General features: G+C 40.0%; 1 protein-coding gene across 1 annotated transcript in view; it reads left to right on the forward strand.

Annotated features, from left to right (window-relative positions):
• Positions 1-20,932: 20,932 nt before the first annotated feature.
• LOC132123491 (collagen alpha-4(IV) chain-like) overlaps positions 20,933-24,798 on the forward strand; it is a 31,675-nt gene continuing 27,809 nt past the window's right edge. The window contains exons 1-2 of the mRNA XM_059534123.1: positions 20,933-21,209; positions 22,024-22,069. Coding sequence (XP_059390106.1) covers positions 21,166-21,209; positions 22,024-22,069 — 90 coding nt within the window. The 5' untranslated portion in view covers positions 20,933-21,165. The remainder of the gene's footprint in view (positions 21,210-22,023; positions 22,070-24,798) is intronic.

Here is a 24,798-nt window from a genome sequence, read left to right on the forward strand (position 1 = left end):
TTGCATATTCTATTACCCTTTGTCCTTTAATTCATTGACAGTTGCACCCTGATTTCACACTGCAAACACACCCCTGAGAGGAAAACACAAGCAAAATAACGCCATGACTGCATGAATGCATTTACAGATAGAGTAGTACTATATGGTATTCTCATAGTTAATAAATGAAAAGAAAAGAAATATTGATTAAAAATTCTAATCATTAGTGGGTTTGTAGCATCTTGTCATTGGGATTTCTGTAGGCACAAGATAGGCACCTGTAATTTAAATGAAATCACCTAATCATGAAATCCATAAAATCCATAGCTTAAAGGAATGCTGTGGGTTCCTCTGGTTTTTGTGAATGAACATGCATCATTACGGATGAACTCCAAAATTAAAAGATGGGCCTGGGTTCATGGCCTCACATCTCACTCTTTGAGATCATAGATTCATACAGTATGTCTTTGCAAGGTATGGTGAATATCAGCAAAGCTATGCTTACTTTTTATGACAACAGAAGTTGATAAATGAGCATTATTATGTCGCACTAGATCATTTTGAATAAAAGTAACAGACTGTTTTTTTTTTTTTTTTTCTATTTGATAGTCACATCTAAATTGCTTTGGAAATGTTTGGATCAATTTATTCATTCTTTAATTAAGTCTCTTATGCTTGCCGAGGCTGCATTTATTTGATCAAAAACATTAAAACAGTATTATTGTGAAATATTTGTATTATTTAAAATAACTATTTTCTATTGTAATATTATATATATATATATATATATATATATATATATACAGTACAGACCAAAAGTTTGGAAACATTACTATTTTTTATGTTTTTGAAAGAAGTTTCTTCTGCTCATCAAGCCTGCATTTATTTGATCAAATATACAGAAAAAACAGTAATATTGTGAAATATTATTACAAATTAAAATAATAGTTTTCTATTTGAATATACTTTAAAAAAAAACATTTTATTCCTGTGATGCAACGCTGAATTTTCAGCATCATTACTCCAGCCTTCAGTGTCACATGTAACATCCGGTCAATCACATGATCATTTAGAAATCATTCTAATATTCTGATTTATTATGAGTGTTGGAAACAGTTCTGCTGTCTAATATATTTGATGAATAAAAGGTTAAAAAGAACTGCATTTATTCAAAAGAAAAAAAAATCTAATAATATATATTCTTATAATATATTTTCTTTACTATCACTTTTTATCAATTTAACACATCCTTGCTGAATAAAAGTATTGATTTTATTTAAAAAAAAGAAAGAAAAAAAAATGACTGACCCCAAATTACTGACAAGTAGTGTATATTGTTATTACAAAATATTTATATTTTAAAATATATTAATAATAATATATTAAAATATTTTTTTTTACTTTTTATTCATCAAAGTATCCTAAAAGAGTGTCACATGTTCTGAAAAAATATTAAGCAGCAGAACTATTTCCAACTTTGATAATGAATCATCATATTAGAATAATTTCTAAAGGATCATGTGATAATGATCCTAAAAATTCAGCTTTGCATCACAGAAATAAATGATAATTTAAAGTATAATACATTTAAAAACAATTATTTTTAATTGTAATAATATATCACAATATGACATTTTTTTTCTGTATTTTTGATCAAATAAATGCAGGCTTGATGAGCAGAAGAAACTTCTTTCAAAAACATTAAAAATAGTAATGTTTCCAAACTTTTGGTCTGTACTATATAAATATATATATTCTTGTAATGGCAAAACAGAATTTCATTCTTCAGTGTCACATGATCCTTAATCAAATCAAAGTTTCCAGCTTTTCCATCACAAGAATAAAATATATTTTAAAATATATAACAATAGAAAACATTATACAATAAAAAAAACATTTAAAAACATGCTAAATTCTAAACTTTTGAACAGTAAACATTTTATTGTTTTATCCCTCTTCCAGACTTTCCATAATCTATAATAACTTATTTTAATTTTTTTCAGTGACAGAATTGTTCTGTAATGCATGTACACGTGTTCAGATTCACAGGGTAGACCTGTCAGTCTCACATACGCGCAAGACAAAATATGCATCCTGATGATCCTGATGATCTCAGAGACCATTTGGGTAGCTTGGTTTCGCTGTAACTGAATCTGTCTGGCATTGTGCAGACGTATAGATATAATATATATTTGTGCAGTTCTGGTGAATGGGAGATTCTGCATACCGCTGTTAGATGCGCTGTGTGATAGACAATCTGTTTGGGGTCAGGTTGTTTGGGTTTTACCGTGCACGTAGGACTGGATGATTGGACGATTTTATATTAAGATCAATCTTGAAGACATCTACGATCTACTTTTCAAGTGAACTGTAGAGATCTTAGTGATCTTTTATGTTTTTGTAATAATCCCAGATAGCACACGTACGTCTGCAAGTTATCTATGAAAGATCGCTTCATCCAGAAAGCATCTGCTGTGTACAAACATCTGATAGACATCTTAATGATGTCAGTTTTACATATTCTAAATCATAAACCATTTTAAATACATTTTCTAAATGTATAGTTGACATCTCATAGGAAACATCCTATAGATGTTTTGCAGATGACCAAACGCTCATGCACATACAAGGAAATTACTACAAAGAATGCTGAAACTAAGACTTTTGGCCAAGACTTTTGGACAATGGCCTGGTGTCAAGAAGGGCAGCAAAAAAGCCACTTCTCTCTAAGAAAAACGACTGACTGAAATTCTGCAGGAAGTACAAGGATTGAACAGCAGAAGCTTCTCTAATTAAGCTCCCTTCCGACTGTTTGGGACATCTGGAAAATCGAATGTTCTGAGAACAACAGGTGAACACTACCATGAGTCCTGTGTTGTGCCAACAGTGAAACATCCTGAGACCATCCATGTGTTGGGATGCTTTTCAAGCAATGGAGTGGGCTCTCAATTCTGCCCAAAAACCCTCCCATGAATAAAGAATGGTATCAAAACGTCCTGCAAGAGTGACTTCTTCCAATGATCCATGAGCAAATTGGTCATGATCCATGCATTTTCTAGCTCAATGGAGCACCATGTCACAAAGCAAGAGTGACAAAGAAAAGTATCATTATTAACTAAGCAACTGATGCAATGAATGACATTTCTAAAGCAATTTGTGTCATTTGGGATGCAATCAGTCATTATTAACTTATTCCGTGAGCGAAAGGGTCCAATCACAGTGATTAACAACTGTCTTAATCAAGTCTAAATCTTGTGTACTGTACTGTCTAAATTATTAAAAATTCTGGGTCCTCATGACAGCCATAGTATTTTACTATACTACGGAAGTCAGTGGGGACCAACAACTGTTTGGGTGTCAGAATGATGACAGAATTTTCATTTTTGGGTGAACTCTAACATCCATCCACTTTTCTCTAACCACACATTCAAACCTTGCATCCTTTGAGATCTTTGCTAAAATCCTGTCAATGATTGTTGATACTCCTTATCTGAATCAACATTTATTACAGGGATTCTGTATCACAAATGAACTGTTTTTGTCTTTCTACCCTTGCACATTTTTACCCAGATGCTGGTGTAGTAGCATTTCGCCAATCCTTACAGAAAGGTTCTGGTGGTACCATGATACAGTGATGCTATCAGTTGTTCTTTGCATGGTACTTTGTACTGTGTTATTTGGATACCTTGGGAACTCCATGGCAAATTTGCTAAAGCCATGATATTTGAATAATGCAAATATTCAGAATGGTGTTCAAATAAAAAAGTCATACATTACCATCTGATGCCATCACTGTAGCATGGTGCCACCAAAAGCATGGTACTTTTTTGTAAGTTAAATCCAATCCTACACTAAACCTAACATACAATAGTGTGTGTGTTCACTGCTGTGTGTGTGCACTTTGAAAGAGTTAAATGCAGAGCACAAATTCTGAGTATGAGTCACCATACTTGGCTCTCTTGTCACTTTAAAACAACTATCAATTTTAACAAAGTTTATTACCTATCTGGATTCATACTTGTGAGCTATGCTGACACTGCAGATAAGATATGACATGACACAGACTTTAATACACACAGAGCCTCGAGTAATGAAATATGTGGAATACTGAGAGATCTGAGTCCTGATGCACATGTGCTGGGGGCTTCAGGAAGCTTCAAAGGGCCCTGCAGAATACATGTGTTTGTGCTCGCAGATGCACTGCCTCTATGCAAGCGTACTCAGGTACAGTCACGTTCTGACAGATAAACACAGAGCACACACACCAACATACTCAAAATATCTGTACAAAGCATGTCTTGCATTAAATAGTCATTTGTCAATCATTTGTAAAATAATTGTTTATTTCAAAAAGCAAGGCCAAAACAATTTCATAAACAAAAGAAACTAGATGAGGTGAGTTTTGACGAGACAAGAGTAAAAAAGAGAAGAAAAGAAACAAGAGTACTTATAAAGAGAACTGATAAAGGGAATGCTGTGGCTTTGGTGCTTTTATATTTAAGTTCTGCATTTGATACGGTCCATTACAATACCCTGATTTCCAGGTTAGAGAGCTGTGTTGGGTAACAGAGCATGATGTTAAAATGCTTTCAATCTTTTCTAACAAATAAAAGATTTAGTGTTTCTGTTCGCCAATCTAATTCGTCCTCATGCCCACTTGCATGTGGAGTGCCACAGGGATCCATTCATGCTCCAGTTTGCTGACAACAGAATTTGAAAAAGTAGCACTATTGTGTCCCACTTGATCATTTTTAATAAAACTAACAGATTGAGTTTTTTTCTATTTGATAATCACATCAAAATTGCTTTGGATATTTTTTATTAATTAATTCATTCTTTCATTAAGTCTCTTATGCTCACCAAGGCTGCATTTATTTGATCAAAATCATGAAAACAGTATTATTGTGAAATAATATTTAAAATAACAATTTTCTTGTTATTATCTTCTAATTTATTCTTGTAATGGCAAAACAGTGTCACATGATCCTTAATCAAATAAAATTTTCCAGCTTTTCCATCAAAGGAATAAAATATATTGTGAAATATATTACAATAATAATAATAAAAATAGTTATTTCAAATTGTAATATTATGTCACAATATCACTATATGTACTGGCAATGCAGCCTGTCAAAAACATTTATAAAACACACTAATTCTAAACCATTGACCAGTATGAGTTTTTTTTTTATCCCTCTTCCAGATTTCCATCTTAAATTAACATAATCTATCATAACAAAAAAATATTGTATTTTTTTTCAGTGACAGGATTGTTCTGTAATGCATGTATGCATGTGATGCATGAATTTGTTCCACAGGACTAGACTGTCAATTTAATATCAAAGTTCAGATTCACAGGGTAGACCTGTCTGTCTCACATACACAACAAAATATGCATCCTGATGATCCTGATGATCTCAGAGACCATTTGGCTAGAACTGTTTCACTGTAAACGAATCTGTCTGGCATTGTTCAGACGTATAGATATATGATGTTCTGAAGAATTTGAGATTCTGCATACCGCTGTTAGATGCGCTGTGTGATAGACAATCTGTTTGGGTTGTTTTGGTTTTACCGTGCATGAAGGATTGGGCAATCTGTCGATTTTATATCAAGATAAAGAGGTCTACGATCTACTTTTCAAGTGAATCGTAGAGATAGTGATCTTTTATGTTTTTGTAATAATCCCAGGTAGCACACGTATGTCTGCAAGTTATCTATTAAAGATATCTTCATCGGGAAAGCATTTGCTGTGTACAAACATCTGATTTACATATTCTAAACATACATAGTCAATTCATGCCCCAGTTTTATTTTCTTTATATATGCTACCGATGGGTGCTATATTTGAGAACATGGAGTGTCTTTTCACCTGTATACTTTCCTTTGCAGCATAAAAACAAAGAATCGTTAGGACCATTGCTGGCTTGTCTAAACTAATTACAAATATGGTTAAAGCAGAAACGTCTAGTGTTAAATGAAAACAAAACTTAAATCATTTTGTTTGGTTTAAAGCCACATGAGGACTGCGCCCATGACTTGGAATCTCTCTTCTTAGATTATACCTTGTGCCAAAAATCTTGGTGTTATTTTATTGTTATTTATTGTTTTTAAAAACAAATTAGTGCAGTGGTCAAATCAAGCTTTTTCCATTTACGGTGTCAAATATCTACTATAATACTGTGAGCAGATTATTCAGATTATTTATTATTTTATCTCATATAGACTACTGTAATTCCCTATATTATAGTATAAGCCAGTCCTCTTTAATTCGCCTATACAGTTGGTTTAAAACGCTGCTGCAAGGACAAGCAGACAGAGGTTCGATTACATTACACCCATCCTTATTTCACTAAACTCGCTACTAATCAAATTTAGAATTGTTTTGAAAATTGTAACTTTTGTTTTTAAATCTCTACATAATTAAGCACCATCTTATCATTCAGAAGCTGCATCCCTGCTTATGCAGTCCCTGCTTTAAAAAACATCTATTGTCAATAGCATTTATTATAATAATATTATTGTGTTATCCTGTGCTCTCTTATATTGTGTTTTCAAATTTCTCAGACTTTAGTTGTATTATCCAGCCCAGATGAAGAGCAGTGCCACGATGAATAGGAAATATTCATAAATGCCCTCCTAGTCTCATAACGCACAGACAGGCTGAGACTGACACCATACAGACAGTGTGAGATTGAGTGTTGTGTGTCAGAATAGAGGTGATATTGGCATCTATCTGATACCTGTCTGAAATACTCAAGCTGATGTTCATCTGCCTGTGAAGGCCCTGTAGTCATCATACAGATGTCTTCTTGTATCAACAGAAAATTTGTAAAACTCACAGGCTGACTGTCAGTAACCCTATTGTGTATTAAGATGCCCATGGAAGCTGATTGACAGTAATACAAAAACAATTACACTGAACACAACACAAAAGAAATGTAGGAAATGCTGTCAGGATAAAGTGAAAGTGAAGTGAAAGTGAAGGATACAAGATGGAAACCGAGACACAGTCCTCAAAAGCAAGGTGTGCTCTGATTGGCCAGCTATCCAGTGCCAGACAAGACAAAAACAATTATGAATGAGCCATGTGTTGCATCCAGTGGGGACATAATTATGGATTATATTCTACTTATACTGTGTTTTTACGCATTGTATTGCATCTAGTCACGTAAACATAAAACCATGCCTGCATTTGTTATTGGAGAAACAACAAACAAGCGCTAATTCAGCGGTTCACAATTCCACTCCTCGCACCCCCCGGCTCTGCATATATTGCATGTCTCTCTTTGTTGTCACACCTGATTCAGACAATCACCTCATTAGAAGTGAGCCTGTGCATGTGTTACCATTGATGTGGTCTCTACACAGTGTTCATTGCTCCGTACTCCCTCAGCAGGGGAAATCTGTTGAAGTTATTCACGTATTTGTGCTGTGCAACATCTTCACACACAGACAAGTGTGACATCATATACCTCTGTAAAAAATACAATTTAAATTTACGTCTCACACACTTCAATGCACTTTGAATGGAACTTATACATTTGCTTCGAACTGGAATCATGGTGGAAAATCCTGTGATGTCCACTTCGCAGGACACTTACGTTCAAATAGAACAAATGTCTAAGGCCATAAGAGAAACACACAAAATGTGCAAAGCATGAGCACGCTGAATTGGAATTGAGAACCACTACTCTACACTGCTCAAAACTTGAATCATCAGTGGCCAATCCTTTACATATTTAAACGTACTTACAGACTGTGAGTCAGAACAGCAGTCATTGTACAGTATCTTCTCTCCCAGGATCAGGAAACAGTCCTCCATAAAATGTGCTGCACACTAAATATTTGGGTTGAGTTTAGTTGTGACCTCTTTTGGTATTTTTGGTAAAGTATTTTCGTTTTCACAATGAAACAGCATCTCCACGACATGGCGCCTGCAGCAACAGCGGGAATCAAAGTTACGTCTTCTTTTTTTTGTGTGAAAATTTGGGCGGCATTATGCAAATCTTCCCACATAGTGATGTAGACATGTATGGGTTGGTTAGAACAAGCCGTTTTAGATGCGTGTGGTTTACTCTTAACTTTTATAAAGAATATCTCTTTGGATTTGAGACTTTAGTCTTTGCAACATTACAGATCTTCTTTATGCACCAAAAGCTTGTAACACTCCAAAGAGAAAGGAAAACTTGAAATCGCATCATATGAACCCTTTAAGAAGCAAATGTTTTTGTTCAGTAAGGATGCATTAAATTGATCAAAAGTTACAGTAATGAATATATATATATGTCACGGCTTACGCTGCTGGAAGGAACACGGAGCCGAGGGATAAACGAAACAAGGATTTATTAAATCAAACATAGGCAAGGTAAGTAGCAAATAACATTTGGCAAGTAACAGGTAACAAGCGGACAAGTAGACAAGTAATAAGTAGACGAGTAGACCCGACAAAACAGAACTGAAAGGACAAGGCTTTTATACAAAGGATAATTGGGAAAACACAGGTGGATGGCATGACTTAATTAACCGAGACATGGAACACATGGGGAAATAGAATAGACACACCTGGGAACTAATCAAACCACATAGAGACAGAAACTGGGTCACAGGGGCAAAAACACACAAAATGAGTCCAGGTGTGGGACAGTACTCCCCCCTCCCGGTAGGTGCGTCCTCGCACCGTAGAAACAACAAAGGGAGGCGTGGGTGGGAACTTGGGAGGAGGTTCCGGTGGAGGACAGCCTCCCAGGAGGGGGCCAGCAGACAGGGACTACAGAGGAAGGAGCCAGGGAGGAGATGACGGAGGGAGGAGCCAGGGAGGAGACAGGAAGGATCTGAAGCAGGAGGTACCCAGCAGGACCCAGGCCACAGCCATAACGGCCCAAGGTGGGGCCGACGGAGGAAGGAGCCATGGAGGAGGAAGGGTCACCGACTCCAGGGACTCGACCCACGGCAACGGAGCAAGTGGAGGAGGAGCCCGAGGCGGAGACGGAGAGCCGAAGAGCCAGGGTGACGGGGAGGAGCCGGAGGTCCTAGGCGGAACTGATGGCTCTGGTGACTGACGCGGCGATGTGGATCCGGAAGGCCGCGGTGAGGCCAGAGTGACCGAGGACTGAGGTGTAGCCGAGGGCATGAAGGAGCCTGATGGAGCCGGAGGGACGGAGGGATGAGGCGAAGCCGGAGGAGTGGAGTCCCGAGGCATAGGATGGACGACACCAGACCAAGGCGGAGCCGGAGGGACGAGGGAGCCAGGCAGAGCCTGCAGACTGCCGGGCCACGGCGGAGAGGAAGGAGCTAGGAGCCATGGTGGAGCCGACGGGTCAATGGACCGAGGCGGAGTCCAGGCCTCAGAGGCTGGAGGCGGAGGTGAGGGAGACGCCGACCAAGGCGTCGCTGGAGGTTGGCGGTCCCGCTGAGCTCGCACCACAATGATGGTAGGCTGAGGGCGAGCAGAGGGGCAGCCAGACGACAGCAGAGGAGGAGGCAGGAGTGGGTGGGAGGGTGGGAATTTTGGAGGAGCAGGCATTGGAGTAAGCTCTGGGGCTGGAGCCCTTCCTGGGCTTAACGGAGGATCAGGAGCCCGTCCTGGGCTTAACGGAGGATCAGGAGCCCGTCCTGGGCTTAACGGGGGTTCAGGAGCCCGTCCTGGGCTTAACGGGGGTTCAGGAGCCCGTCCTGGGCTTAACGGGGGTTCAGGAGCCCGTCCTGGGCTTAACGGGGGTTCAGGAGCCCGTCCTGGGCTTAACGGGGGTTCAGGAGCCCGTCCTGGGCTTAACGGGGGTTCAGGAGCCCGTCCTGGGCTTAAAGGAGGATCAGGAGCCCGTCCTGGGCTTAACGGAAGATCAGGAGCCCTTCCTGGGCTTAACGGGGGTTCAGGAGCCCGTCCTGGGCTTAACGGGGGTTCAGGAGCCCGTCCTGGGCTTAACGGGGGTTCAGGAGCCCGTCCTGGGCTTAACGGGGGTTCAGGAGCCCGTCCTGGGCTTAACGGAGGATCAGGAGCCCGTCCTGGGCTTAAAGGAGGATCAGGAGCCCGTCCTGGGCTTAACGGGGGAACAGGAGCCCGTCCTGGGCTTAACGGGGGAACAGGAGCCCTTCCTGGGCTTAACAGAGGATCAGGAGCCCGTCCTGGGCTTAACAGAGGATCAGGAGCCCGTCCTGGGCTTAACGGAAGATCAGGAGCCCTTCCTGGGCTTAACAGAGGGTCAGGAGCCCGTCCTGGGCTTAACAGAGGGTCAGGAGCCCGTCCTGGGCTTAACAGAGGATCTGGCATAGGTGAATTGGAAACCCCCTCATTTTGACACATTTGGCGCTCCACATTTTGCTCCCTCGTGGTGGGCAGTGTCGCCGGCTCTCGCACCTGGTCTGACGGGTTGCTCTCTGGCTCTCCGTCATCGGTGGGCTCGGGCTTATGCCTCATACCGTGGGGAGATTGTAGGCTGGGCTCTGGGTCCAGAGTGGACCTGGCGAGATCCTCCATTGGGCCGACCGTGAGAGGTGACCCATTTCTCACCAGATTCCACTCTATGAATGCGGCGAAATCCTCCCGAGGACCATCTTCGGGCGACAACGCTCTGCACCTGGAGTTCAGGCTGGCGTGATAAAAGGTGCAGAGCGCGTGGTCCGGGTAGCTGGTGGCATTAGCTATCAAGAGAAACCGTCTGGTATGGTCTTCGAGAGACAGTCCCTCCTGCTCCAGCAGGAGGAGGAGGTATTCGGGGCGATAGAGGGGATTCATGACACACTACGGAAAGAAAAAGACTGTGAAAAAACGGAAAACAAAACGGAGGGAAAACACGCAGTTTTTTTTTTTACTTTTTAGGTCGGGTCTTCTGTCACGGCTTACGCTGCTGGAAGGAACACGGAGCCGAGGGATAAACGAAACAAGGATTTGTTAAATCAAACATAGGCAAGGTAAGTAGCAAATAACAGGTGGCAAGTGGCAAGTGGCAAGTGGCAAGTGGCAAGTGGCAAGTGGCAAGTGGCAAGTGGCAAGTGGCAAGTGGCAAGTAACAAGCGGACAAGTAGACAAGTTGACAAGTAATAAGTAGACGAGTAGACCCGACAAAACAGAACTGAAAGGACAAGGCTTTTATACAAAGGATAATTGGGAAAACACAGGTGGATGGCATGACTTAATTAACCGAGACATGGAACACATGGGGAAATAGAATAGACACACCTGGGAACTAATCAAACCACATAGAGACAGAAACTGGGTCACAGGGGCAAAAACACACAAAATGAGTCCAGGTGTGTGACAATATATATATATATATATATATATAAATTTTTTTTTTTTTTTTTTTTACAAATAATCCTGCAAGAAAAGTATCACCGTTTGCACAAAAATATTGAGCCACACAATGTTTTCAATACTGATAACAGATTACAAGAAATGTGAGTTACGCAATCAGATTGCTTTTTTTAAGTAACTAGTATAGTAAGAGTAACTTTTTCAATTGGGTAATGCCTGATACGTTGTTTTCTCATTTATTGACAGCTCTCCTGTCCCCAGGTTGAGAGAAATTGGGAGTAAGTACAGAGGTGTTGTGTGCGCTCTGTAAATATAATGCATACTGTTCTAGACTAAATGTGAACATGCATCTGATTTACTGTATTCTTCTCACTTGCACAAAAATAGATTCTGTATTCCAAACTAATATTCTTAGGAAACTAAGAGTATTATGCAAACCTGCAATTATTAAATATGTTAAATAACTGTGTATTTAATCCCATTTTATTAACCAGTGTTTCCCTGTCAAGGGAACTTCAAACTGCGTCCTCTAGGGGTCGCTTTGGGGAACACCTCGTCGTGACCCGTGTCTGAAGCATACTTTGAAAAACGCCAATGTGTTGGCCGGCGACAGCTTCTGACGTCACTACCGGCGCAACTATAAATACGCACCAGTAGTATCCGTCACTTATCTTCTTCGTCTTCATTGACTGTTTTGTTTGAAGCGTGCATCTGAGAAACGAGCCAAAAGGGTAAAAGCGATCTATCATTGTTATCATGGCATCCACTAGCAAGGTGTTTAAACAGTGTGTGCATCCGTGTCAGCATTATTTGACACCTGATGACACACACAGTCTTTGCGTCTCTTGTTTGGGCGAAGAGCACGCGCGCGATGTCCTTGAGGGGGCAATCTGCATGCACTGCGAGCGTTTTTCTGTGAAAAAGCTCCGCTCTCGTTTGTCTCTCTTTTCGAGGAAAGAGGGACAGCCATCTGGTTCCCGCTGCTCAGGACCCGCCGTTGCCGAGGCACGGAGGAGAATGATCTCGTGGGGATCACAGGTGGATCTTGCTGATGAGTGTAGAGAGGGACTTTTCCTTTCACACTCTTCGGCGGCAAACGAGAGTGAACTTCAGGAGGAAGATGCGTTGTCATTAACCCATTCTGAAACTGAAGTTAGTGCTCTGCTGGGTTCTACCCAGAAAGAGCAGGAGATGTCTGAGAGTGGCGAAGAAGCTGAGGCTGAGCCTTCTCAATCCTCCTGCCCTGCGTATGGGGAGCTTTTAGAGGTTATGGATTGCGCCACGGAAAATTTAGACTTGCCATGGAAGCGTGCCAGAAAAGTGACGTCACGAGGTCGCCTCGATGAGCATTATATGTCTGACCATAGACCTCCAGCCCAGGTGAGCCTTCCATTCTTGCCTGACTTACATGCAGAAGTCGAAAAGGAATGGAAGAGGCCGTTTTCCTCTCGCATCCATCGGTTTCAGCATACGAGTTATGCTAATATCGAGGGCATGCATGAAAACGGCTATGAGAGGATGCCCCCTGTAGAAGAGACGCTCTCTGTGGGGGAAACATCCTCTCTTAAATCTCCCTCTTTGCCATCTAAGCCCCTCCAGGATACATCCCGCTTAAATGGTAAATCATACGCAGCAGCAGGTCAGGCTGTGGCTTCGTTGCACATGATGGCAGTGCTTCAGGCTTACCAGGCTGACCTGCTGAAGGACCTGGATACAGGCGAGGGCCTTTCAGTTGACCAGGTAGCCGAGCTGCGCCACACCACAGACCTCTCTCTCCGTGCTACCAAGCAGGCTGCCTCCGCCATGGGTAGGTCTATGGAGGCCATGGTGGTAACGGAGAGAGATCTGTGGGTGAACCTGGCAGACATCGGGAGGGAAGAAAAAGGGTTTCTTCTCGATGCTCCGGTCTCGCCTTCTGAGCTTTTTGGTACCTCCGTCGAGATGGTGGTCGAAAAGTTCAGGGAGGCAAGGGCGCGCTCAGCTGCCTTTAAATCCTTCATTCCACGAAGGTCCAGGTCTGAGCCCGAACAACAAAGGGGTCCTGGTCCATCTCGATCTGAGGATCAAAGACGGGCACAGAAGGCTAGTGTCGGGGCTCGCGCTCCTCCCCCGCCTAAGGGCAGGGGCAAGAGGAATCGCGGGTCATGAAGAGGTAAGCAGGGTCTGAGGGATGTGATTCAGACGAGGCAGCGTTCTCGTCCGGATCGGAGCGATACCTAGTAGTTACTCACTTCCTTTGGATGTTTTTAACTTCTGCTTTTATCCTCCCCTGCCTAATTCCCCTGTAACCACCAGCTCTCCACCTGATCGAGGTTAGGTGGAAAATTTATCTCATAACAGTCTCCTATGCTGGACCTATGATGCTTTTGGTTGGTCCTATAGTCTTAGTAATCACCTTACTGATGGTCCGGACCAAAAAGGGGGCGCCCCGTGAGCAAGACTCCAGTACAGGAGGGTGGGTGAGTATGTAACCCTTTCTTTATCTGCTTATGGGTGTTATACTGCTGGTGGTTATATGTCTACTAACAAACTCTGTGAGTTTCCTTTACAGTGCTCAGTTCCGGCCTCGTGCTCTGGTATTAGGTGGCTGAGATCACAGGCTTTCGGCAGGAGCCTGGCTGATCATCAGAACTGGCACAGCACTGCAGAGAATTTCATGGATGACCGGCTAGGTCACCCTGAGGGGCCTCCTGGCCGCTTGGCGCATCTGGCGGGATGTCCGCCAGATGCGTCTTAGCGACATCCAATGGGAAGGTGGAGGTGGTAGTTACGGAAGTCTTTCTGTATGTACTGCCTCAGGTGATGCTCCCCTCGCTTGAGGTTTGGAAAATTGGAGCTGGCCTCTCCCGTGCGATCCAGTGCCTCTGCGATGCTTAGGAACCTTTCAGTACACACGCTAAGCCTGTGTACTTTCTCAAAACCACATGGTGGTCAGTGTGCACGTGAACACCATGCGCACTGTCTGTGGTAAGTGGTAAGTGTGCACGCAAGACTCTGCGCACTTTCTGAAATCCACGTAAGTGGTAAGTGTGCACGCAAGACTCTGCACACTTTCTGAAATCCTGTACGGTAGGGGTTACGCGCTCCGCTTCGTTCCCTTTCTTAAGATGATTAGCCCTGGGTTCCTTGGGCTTCATTCAGCCAGTGTGTATTTGTTATACACCTCAAGCATCGCTTCCCGCAACATGAGGGGCTGTTTGGGCAATTCCTGTGGTAGTTTATCAGCGCTCCCCTTTTTCCCAAAAAAAAAGGGTCCCCTATGAGCGTGCTACTCTGAGCTCAGAGTCCTCCTCTCATATGAGACTGAATGCTCGGTTATTTCACCAGAGCGCTCCAGCACTACATACTGTTTTTGAGATGCACGGTGAGAGCAGACATCCTGTTGAGGCAGGGGCTGAGGCTCGGGGAATGGCGCCTTCACACCGAGGTGATGAAGAAGAGTTGGAGAGGTTGGCCAGACTTGGGTGGATCTGTGTGCGACTCGAGAGAGCATCACACTATCCCCTCTGGCTTCCTCTGACTCATCCAGCTCCACTGGGGCTGGACGCCATGTACAGGTGTGGCCGAGGCTTCATCTGTACATTTCTTCCTCCAATTGCTCTGCTCCCGGGCCATTCCATCTATGAGCTGCTCTATCAGAGTGCCACAAGAGCCCCTCCTTAGAACAGTATTTGTAAATCCATGCTATGTTAAGTGTGCACGTGAAGTCTTTGCACACTTTCTGAAATCCACACTGTGGTAATTCTCACATGCTAGTACTCTGCGTTCTTTCTAAAATCCTACATGGTGAGGGCTTCGTGCGGTTGCTCCGTGCCCTTCCTTGAGTCGGTTTAAGCCCCGTTCATCTTAGGCGCCACTCCACCCATGTATCCTCTGATACTAGAACAGGGCATTGCTACTAGAGAACTGTTGAGACAGCTCTTTTGGCAAGTTTTTGCGAAAGCTAGCGGAGAAGAAGTAGAAGATAAATGATGGGTCCTACTGGCGCGTATTTATAGTTGCGCCGGTAGGGACGTCAGAGACTGTCGCCGGGCCAACATGTTGGCGTTTTTCAAAGTATGCTTCAGACGCGGGTCACGACAAGGTGTTCCCCAAAGTAACCCCTAGAGTGCGCAGTGTCTCGTTCCCTCTCAGGGAACCATGGTTACATTCGTAACCTGAGACGATTTGCTGCTAACCTTCGATGAGCCAATTCAGCCATACTAATAAGCAAAAATTACTTTAGATAAACATAACATTTTAATTTATTTTTTACTGCTGAAGAGTGTTGAACTTCTGCGTCCTATTCTTCATGCAATCAAGATTTGCTGGACAATTAAAAGGTTTGTTTAAGCTTATCTAGTCTCAGTCTCAGACGTCATGCCCACAGACCGTAGGATAAAAATCTGATGCATATGGGACACAAAAGTGGAAACACTTCAAGAATGTTGAACTCATTATCGGATTGTTGAGACGTGTGTTGCATTCTTTAACGTTCCACCTGGAAACAAACATACCATGTCGCCAAATCCCCTCATTGAAGAAGAAAGCCACTGTGTCAAAGACAAAGCCAACTGTGACCGCACTTATCAGGATAAACTAAACGCTGGATTTTCAAAAGTATGTGAAATATTTAAAGTTTGCGGAATTTGCTCTTTAAAAATATGTTTGAGAGTTTACTCACCCGGTCTGTTATTGTGTTGACATTTCCACAAATCGAAACGTGACGATGAACAAAACAAACTCTGACTGGCCTTTCATTAGCCAATGAAAGCTGTCATAGATTCCAGACCTTCAGTCTCTGGCTACACCTAAAAAGTCAACACAGAGTCTGTGAAACAAGCTTAATATCAGTCTAACTGTATATTATCACGTTACATGTTGCCAATCGAAACTGCACAAACACTGAGCCTCATTCTGTCCAAAAATTAGGTAACAGGAAAAAACACATCGGAGAAGTGAAGCTCTTGACATTGTCACATAATACACTACGACTTACAGTAAGATCTGTGAAGTTGGAGCTTTGACGTCACTATTGAGCACCCTGGAGTCAAAAGATTTCAAGAACACAGTCAAGTCTTACTTATTTCAAGGGAATCTCTGTCAACGGCATTAACTCCGGCTAATATAAAATACATTTCTAAACAAAAAATTTGTCATATAATTAAGATAAATAAATGTGTAACAATATGATAAACAGCTTCTCTACGCGAACGTTTATGTAGTGGAGTCTGACTTTTGCGGACACTGAAATATTGTTTGAAAACGCTATAGTTTAATTCTCCCGCATAATTCAAAAACACATATGTTTACAATATTAGGCTATATTTTCATAATAGTTCACTACAGTGCTCTGACATATCGGCTGTCTTTGTTGTCATGGACCAAGATATCTAAAACCAATCTTTTAAATCCGGAGCTAGTTGAGTTATGAATGAAATAATTCAGTCCTCTCTCCACTTAGTACTTGAATAAGTTAATCTACTTCTTCTTCGTTAAAAAGATTCGTATTAAAAAAATGACGGAGAAGTAGGCTACGTTTTTAGAAGACAGTCATTTATTAAACTCACCCCTTTGGTTTGCGCAGGAGTAGCCTAAGAAATCCAGAAACCTCATCCTGACAAGTCTCGCTCGCGATAGGCAAGAATCAATTTTCTCATTATTCTACAGATAGGGTTGTCATTGCCAACCGTCCCTTAAAATACGGAATCGTCCCTTATTCAAAGTTAAACGCGCGCGTTAAAGCCCGAGCTCAAACATACCTGCGCGGATTTAAACATCTGCCCTTTAGAAGACTCTCCAGATGTAGTGCTGAATGGGTAAGTTAGTGTGTCTGTCCAGTAACTAATGATGAAAGCGCAGTTTGCAGAAAATCATTCAGTTGCTAACGGTGGACGACTTAAAAGTGTAGTTCACCCAAAAATTAAAGTTTTATCATCGTTTACAAACCCACAAGTTGTTACAAACTTGAATTATTTGTTTATCCTGTTGAACACAAAATAAGACATTTTAAAGAATGTGGGCAACCAAGAGTTGCTGTTCCCCATTGACTTTTTTTTACGGACCTGGGGTGCGTTCTCCGAAACTACCTTAACGCTACGTCGTTCTTAAGTTGTACCTTAAGAAGTACCTTATCGTTAATACGTGGTTTCCGAAACCTTCTTAGTTAAGTATACCTTCTGTAAGTCATGCGTTCGTAAGGTTGGTCTGGAGCGCTCTTAGCTATACCTTATCGCTGCTGACGGTTCATACCGCTAGTGGCCACCACTACACAAAAAGATTTTTTACATTGCAGTTTAATTACACATAGAAAATTTTATATGAACATTTAATATAAAATCTGATTTAGTAATAAAATTACATTTTTACTTTACTTTAAAATTATACACATAAAATACTTAAGTTGTTATAGCCTACACCCAGTGTATGGAAGTGTTTTCATTAATAAAGTTTCCATACACTAATGGTTGTTAGCTTTTTTAATTACTATCCTAAGGCACATCAGCTGGCGAACCATTTGACAGAAAAGGCTTAGGAGTCTATATAAAGAAAGATTAGTTTACACAAACTTTATAGCTATGGCAGCGAGACAGCGAGTACTTGTTTTAAATCAAAGACGGCGGCGTCCGCGGAGCCAGTTAGTGTATGTCAACTACTTTATAAGAGAGAACATTTTAGTCCACTGACTACCATGTCAGAAGAGACCATTGTAAAACATTTTGCCTGCCACGGGAGCAAATTCTGCAGCTCTTGCATCTTGTTGGCCCAGATTTGTCAAGACAAACTCGACGGAGCTACCCCCTCAGCCCCGAAATTCAGCTGCTGGCGGCTCTTCGTTGTTATGCCGTGGTGGAGTTTTCTGGAGGTTGTTGGGGATGGATATGGGCTGAGTAAGACCTCAGTGTGGCTGGGCGATCTCTTTTTGCGGACTTTTTTCCCCGACATAGTGAATGTCGGTATGTCTCTCATGTTTGCGCTTTTATTGAGGAAATCATCCAATTACACAAATGAGCGATTTACGCCAATAATGTGATACGGCTGGTGGATAATCAGCATACGTTGTGGAGAACATTAACACACTTATGGCCGTGAGGGTTTGGGATTGTACACTTGCTAAATTATAAACACATACTCGTATTTATTTCTGCATGTACTTATTTCAATAAGCCCCAATAAATGCAGTTTGTACTATTTCTAAAACGCTTCTTTATAAAGAACATTGTTTTCTCAATACTTTACCTTTACCGCTGTGAAGGAAAGAGCGCACAATCGATCATCGAGGCGTTGATATCAACTTATTCAGCACCTCCACCATGGACAGCAACTGCTAAGGTCGAACTTAAGAAGGTTTACCTTAAGCAACATCCTAAGGTATAGTTCGGAGAACACACGTAGCAAAGGTATACCTGTAGTTAAGGTGTACCTTTTGAGTATTCGTAGCGCGCTAAGAGACAACGTTATCGGAGAACGCACCCCAGAAGCTGTTTGGTTACCCAGATTCTTCAAAGTGTCTTCTTTTGTGTTAATTAGAAAAAAAGAACTTAATGCAGGTTTAGAACATAGTATTGTCTTTTTGTTTTATAGGAATTTGGATAGTCTGTTAATGTAATATTCCATACATTATCAGCGCTTGCATAATTATTATATTTTAGACGTTATTAGACAGATTAATTAATAGGTTATAATTAACGTCAGACCCTATTTATTCATTTATATTAATTATAAATATATACATTATAAATAATCAAAAATGTCATATACAATTTGGCATTTTAAAAAGTTTTTAAAAATGCTAAACGATTTAGTTCAAAATGGGACAAATAAATATAGCCCTAATTTGAGCAAAGTAGTTAAAAAAAATTAAAACTAAAATAATACAAATCCATCCCATCCATGGTAACAGCTGCAGAACTTTCAAAAAAGAGTAATAACAATGAATAATTATAAATAATAAAATTTGAAATAACAATATTAATATGTTCTGTTGGAAGATTGCATAGCCTTCTTGCGCATGTTGCGCATAATGGGTGTCCCTTTGCATCGCTGAAGATCTACGATCTACCATTTGATGTATAACATCCACAGAATTTTCCCATTCACCCATTCATGACTCAATTCCCACCGGTCCAATCGGCAACGGCAACTATCTCAGATCACAAGCTATGCAGGCATCCTGAAGGGAACAGCAAGATCTCCAAATCTGCCTTAGGTGCCACCTGAAGACGCACTGTGACCATCTCAGAAATAAATCGTAAACTTGTAGTGAAACGGATTTTACCTTTTTTATGCTGAATCCTTAAGAAGATCATATTTGCCATATTCCGCAGTTACCTGCGTTGTAATTTTTTACACCCCATAACGTCATGAATCGCAGAGTCGCAGCGGTCACCGGATCACTTTTGGCGTTTAAAGTTTTCCTCGTGCACCTTCTCTATATGGATTTGTATTTTGCGCATTAATGTAAAACTGCGGTGGCGCAGGACACTACGGGAGCAGGTGAGGAGTTCGACTTTGTGTTTGCTTGTTGTAACGGGTGTTTGGGTAAAGGTCTTGAACTTGAATGTATTTTAAATGTTTTGTTTAATGCGCGTCTGCAAAAAAATATAATCCGACGATTGTCAGTGGCGTATGATCAAATGAATTACCATGAATTATAGCAATTAAAAACATAAGAAAGCTACATGTGTGAAATCACTGTAGCCTATAGCCTAAACCTGACAACCACCTTCCTGAGGTGAAAGCATTTCTATGTCTCTGGGTGAAAATATAAAGGATTTATGAGCGGAAACAATTTTGAGTTAATAAAGCAGAAGTTGATACAGTTTGATTTGTGATGTTAAATGACAGAACTGAATGAGCCGATTTTTCGGTTTAATTTGATATATAACATATGCAGAAGTTTGTTAGCTACTTGTTCATCATGGCTGAGCAAAACTTTTCAATGTACTTCTACTGGTCCCATGATTGCACAAAATGGGACAGTATTGGCCATATTTGTTACAGTTGGCACAAACATTGTCTGTGGTGTTTTTAGAATTTTTAGCCAATGTTTTTGTATTTCTGTATGACTTTCCTAGATTTTTTTCATTTATTTATTGTTTTGCTATTATGCATACATTTCCTAGATTTTTACCATTTTGAATTGAAATGTTTTTTTTTTTTAAAGTGAGTGGCATAATAATTTGTGTACCACAAAAAATTCAGACAAAATGTATATTATCTATCAGGTTTCCATAGATAATGGGATGGGTAACAGCGGGACTCTTTGTACTTGACATTAATTTACAGTTTTAAGATCAGCTGTAGTTTTGAAAACAATTTGAATTCATAGCCAACACATATGGAAATATTATATCGGCCATAGCTATAACTGTTTGTTAGCAATAATAACAATGGTCTGAAAGTAGTATGAGAATGTAATAACTTGCACGTGAAGCACATGTCTGGTAAATTCAGCCATGAATGTATGTACCGGTAATGATTTTAATGTGATGATATTTCCTGGATATACACCTGTCTGTCATGCTGTCTAGTTTGTTTGGTCATTGTCTGTGTCAGTGAGTTTGTTTTAAAATCTTTTTCAGTCTTGTGTGCCATGAAAAAGAAGCCATCCTGAAATATCAACTTTTTCTCTCAGCTCCATCTATTGTATTGATTCAGTCTCTTTCATTCTCACCCCCGCCGTGTTGTCAGCCACTGGAAATATTGTATATTATATAAATATTATATCTGTTACATCTAAATATATATCTGTCTGCCTTTACCTAATTGTCACACCATTATCCATATATGCATGCAGCGATTTACCCATCCATCCATCTATCCCTTGGTTTTTCCCTTAGGTGGATGAGTTGTCCGTGGGGACATCAGGAGTCGTAGCTACATCAGTGACCACACCATTCTGAGGCAGTGGATATATCAACAAGTAGCACATGCCCTGAGTGGCAGCTGAGATGTCACGTCCCCACCGGATCGCCTCCACCAGCCACCTTTTCTTGTAAGACTCCCCATTGTCCATAGTATTCCCATCATCCTTGTTTGCAGGCTGTCTTTTGAAATTAATTCAGTCAAATCAAACAAATCCTATTCAGCTGATAATATCCCTACTTCTCATAACACATTTATCAGAAACATTTTATTTAAGCACTGTTCGCAGCATTTATGTTTGCTGTCACCTGGCATAGGTAATGTTGCTTTTATGAGGATGAGACATAGATAGCATATAATACCATTAAAAAGTTTTTTTTTTATGCAGCAAGGATGCAATAAATTCAAAAGTAACAGTAAATAAATTTTTTATGCTATAAAAGATTTATTTTAAATAATTCTGAAAAAATGTATCACAGTTCACAGAAAATTAAGCAGCAGAACTTTTTTTCAGTATTAATAATAATAAGAATAATTTTTTTTTCATTCAAATCAGCATATTAGAATGTGACACTGAAGACTGTAGTAATTATGCTGAAAATTCAGCAATACCATTAATATATATATATATATATATATATATATATATATATATATATATATATATATATATATATATATATATATATATATATATATATATATATATATATATAAATTATAATTGTAATAATATTTTACAATATAATTTTTTTCACTGTATTTTTGATCAAATAAATGCAGCCTTGGTGAGCTTAAGAGACTTCTTTCAAGAATATTAAATAATCTTACCTATCCTACACCTTTGAATGGTACTACTGTATATGTCTCCAAAAGAGCCTCCTAACTTTTCTGTCTTGGTTACTTATGTTTTATTCAATATGTCTCATTCATTTATTTTCCAGCAGGAGGCTTTTATTTGCACTTATGACGATACACACAGCATTGGGGGTGAGTATTACCTTGTATTATCTTAATAAAGTTGTCTTAATGGTTTCACAATGATAAGATAAGACTGCTGGCCAAGTCAGTCTTTTTTTCCTACAAAGTTCAAATGGACATGGTAAAAGTTGAGATTGTATGTGCTGCATATTTTTATGTTTATTAGAATATTTTTTCATTAGCTTTGCAACATGTTAATGGGATCGGTCACCTAAAAATGAAATCTGTCATAATGTACTGATCCTCAAGTCTTTCTTTCTTTTGTGGGACATAAAAGAAGATATTTATAAAAGACGCTAAGAAAAGTGGGAATTAAAGTGTGCACGCTTTTTCTTAAGCAACCCTTAGTGTCAATCATGGATCAAATCGATCCACCATGGCAAACAGCGAATATTTGTGCTGTTTAATGCATTTAAGACTTTCTGTACTACTAAACAGATGAAACTCAACAGAATAATAGCGCAGTAATTCTGAATAAAATATGCATTCTGCTAAAATATTTGTTGTTGGACATTAAATGTGACACATGTTGAATTTTAATCCTACATATGAGTGTATTTTTATAATAGCAGTAACCGTACATCAAATGTAAGCTGGCTAATACATCCTTACTATCTCAAATGAGTTAAATGTGTGTTCCTCTTATCAGTTAAAATGTAGTCTGATTTCTATTATTTATTTTCATATTTAATTCATAAAAGGTACAGCTGTTATAAAATCAGAGAGAAAGGCTGCATGGCTAGAAACTGCTGATCAACTGAATGTGCAAGTAACTTTGTTAAAATGTTTTCATAGATCTTCAAATAAAAAAGCTGTATATATAAAATATATATATATAAACAATTTGGGAGTGGATGTGAAGTCTTTCAGGGGAACAAAAGTTTTGCTAACAAACTCTCAAGGAAATGAAAGCTTAGTGTAAGTGCAAAAGTTCTCAGGCAGATGCAATACTTGTGCAATAAAACATAAAAGCTTTGTAATATAACCTTCCTCCCATCTTATTTCATTACAATCACTATGTCCATTTTGGGAATATGTGTGGAAATGATTTCACCTGAAAAAAAAAATGTTGCTGAAAAATGGTAAACGTGACCACACATTAAGAAATCAGCTGTTTGTGCAGGCAGTGAGGCATAATTTCTAGTGTGATCACCCCTTTAGTTTGATTGTGAGATCGAGGTACTGATGAAGTCATCATGTGTTGATGCAAAACAAAAATCGTAACTGGTGAAGCAATATTTGTTTTTAAATGCGCCCATCTTTTGATTTCACTGGTATAGAGCTGCCTTTGAAGTCATGTCACATGATCCAAAGGAGCTATGATGGCATAAGGGATCCAGAAATCTATAGAAATGATTAAAGATCTTGTTTTCTTATAATCTTTTCTTCTACTGAACTGTTAGACAATCAGATCAGATCACTGAGTGCAAAGAACTAGTGATTCTCAAATCGAACGTCATTACTTCTCCAGTGAACTCTCTTGAAAGATTGGCCGAAAAGATCTGATTAAAAAAAAAGATTGATCTTTGAATCAAACATCACTACTTCTCCAGTGAACTCTCGAAAGATTCACTGAAATGATTTGAATCAAAAGAACAATTAATTATTGAATTGGACATCACTACTTATTCAGTGAACTCTCATTAAAGATTCACTGAAAATAAATGGCTAAAATAATTATTAGCTGTTTGGACTCTTCATTTTGACCCATTCACTGCAGATGCTCCATTGATGAGCAAGTGATGTAATGCAAAATTTCTTGGATGGCCTGATTGTGAGAAAATCTTAAGCAAATAACATTTTTTAGGTGAACTACTATAAGTGATTATGAAAAAAGATGCAATTTGAGCTTTTTCTTGAATATTGCAAAGGATTGAGCTGTCCAGGTACATTGGAAATATCATTCAACCATAGAGAAACAGTGAATGTTAAAGTTTGGAAAGTTATTTTGTACCTCTCTGTGCGTCATGTGGTCATTTAGGAAAACCTGCCTTGAAATGTCCCTAGTTCAGAAAGCAATCTAGAGTAAACATTTGAGCAGACATAAACAAATTTAACTTGTTTAACTTGTGTATTCATTGGCACATTACCATCAAAAACAAAACTAACCCACAGCATCCAAAGTGGCTCTCATGTCGGGAGATTATGATGATCTTATGTTCACTTTTAAATCCAACTACAAAACACCTGCATTGCTTCCGAGTCTTTGTTTACACTACAGCTGCTTGAGCGCGGAAAAAATGGGGGACAGTGTATAACCAAAGAGGGCAAAGATATGCTAAAAGGGATAGTCCGTCGGTCCATCATGGGCGGGGCTTCGGCAGTATGGCGTCCTTTTGCTCTAGAAAATAAAAACTGCTTGATTATTAAGACTGTTTAGCTTTTTGGGGATTAAAAAAAATGTGAATGGATTTTTATCATTGAAGGGTGGTTGTATCCACACCCTGCTAAGACACATTATATGTACACACTAGCATTGTGATGGTGGTTTTCCACAGGCAAACACTACTCATCTACATACAGGGCCGGCGCGTGCCTATAGGCAAACTAGGCAGCCGCTTAGGGCGGCAGCTCAGCCTAACGCATTCTCATCCCAAGGCGTCATATACTGACCCTCTTGACATTTCGTCAACATCCTACGCATATGGCACCCTCTAGCGTCAATATGAGACACAGATTATGGGTTAAGGTTAGGGTTAGGGTTAGGGTTAGACCGCTAGGAGGCGCCTTCTGGCCCA

This window comes from Carassius carassius, chromosome 41 (assembly GCF_963082965.1).
Source record: "Carassius carassius chromosome 41, fCarCar2.1, whole genome shotgun sequence".
Classification (NCBI taxonomy): Eukaryota; Metazoa; Chordata; class Actinopteri; order Cypriniformes; family Cyprinidae; genus Carassius; species Carassius carassius.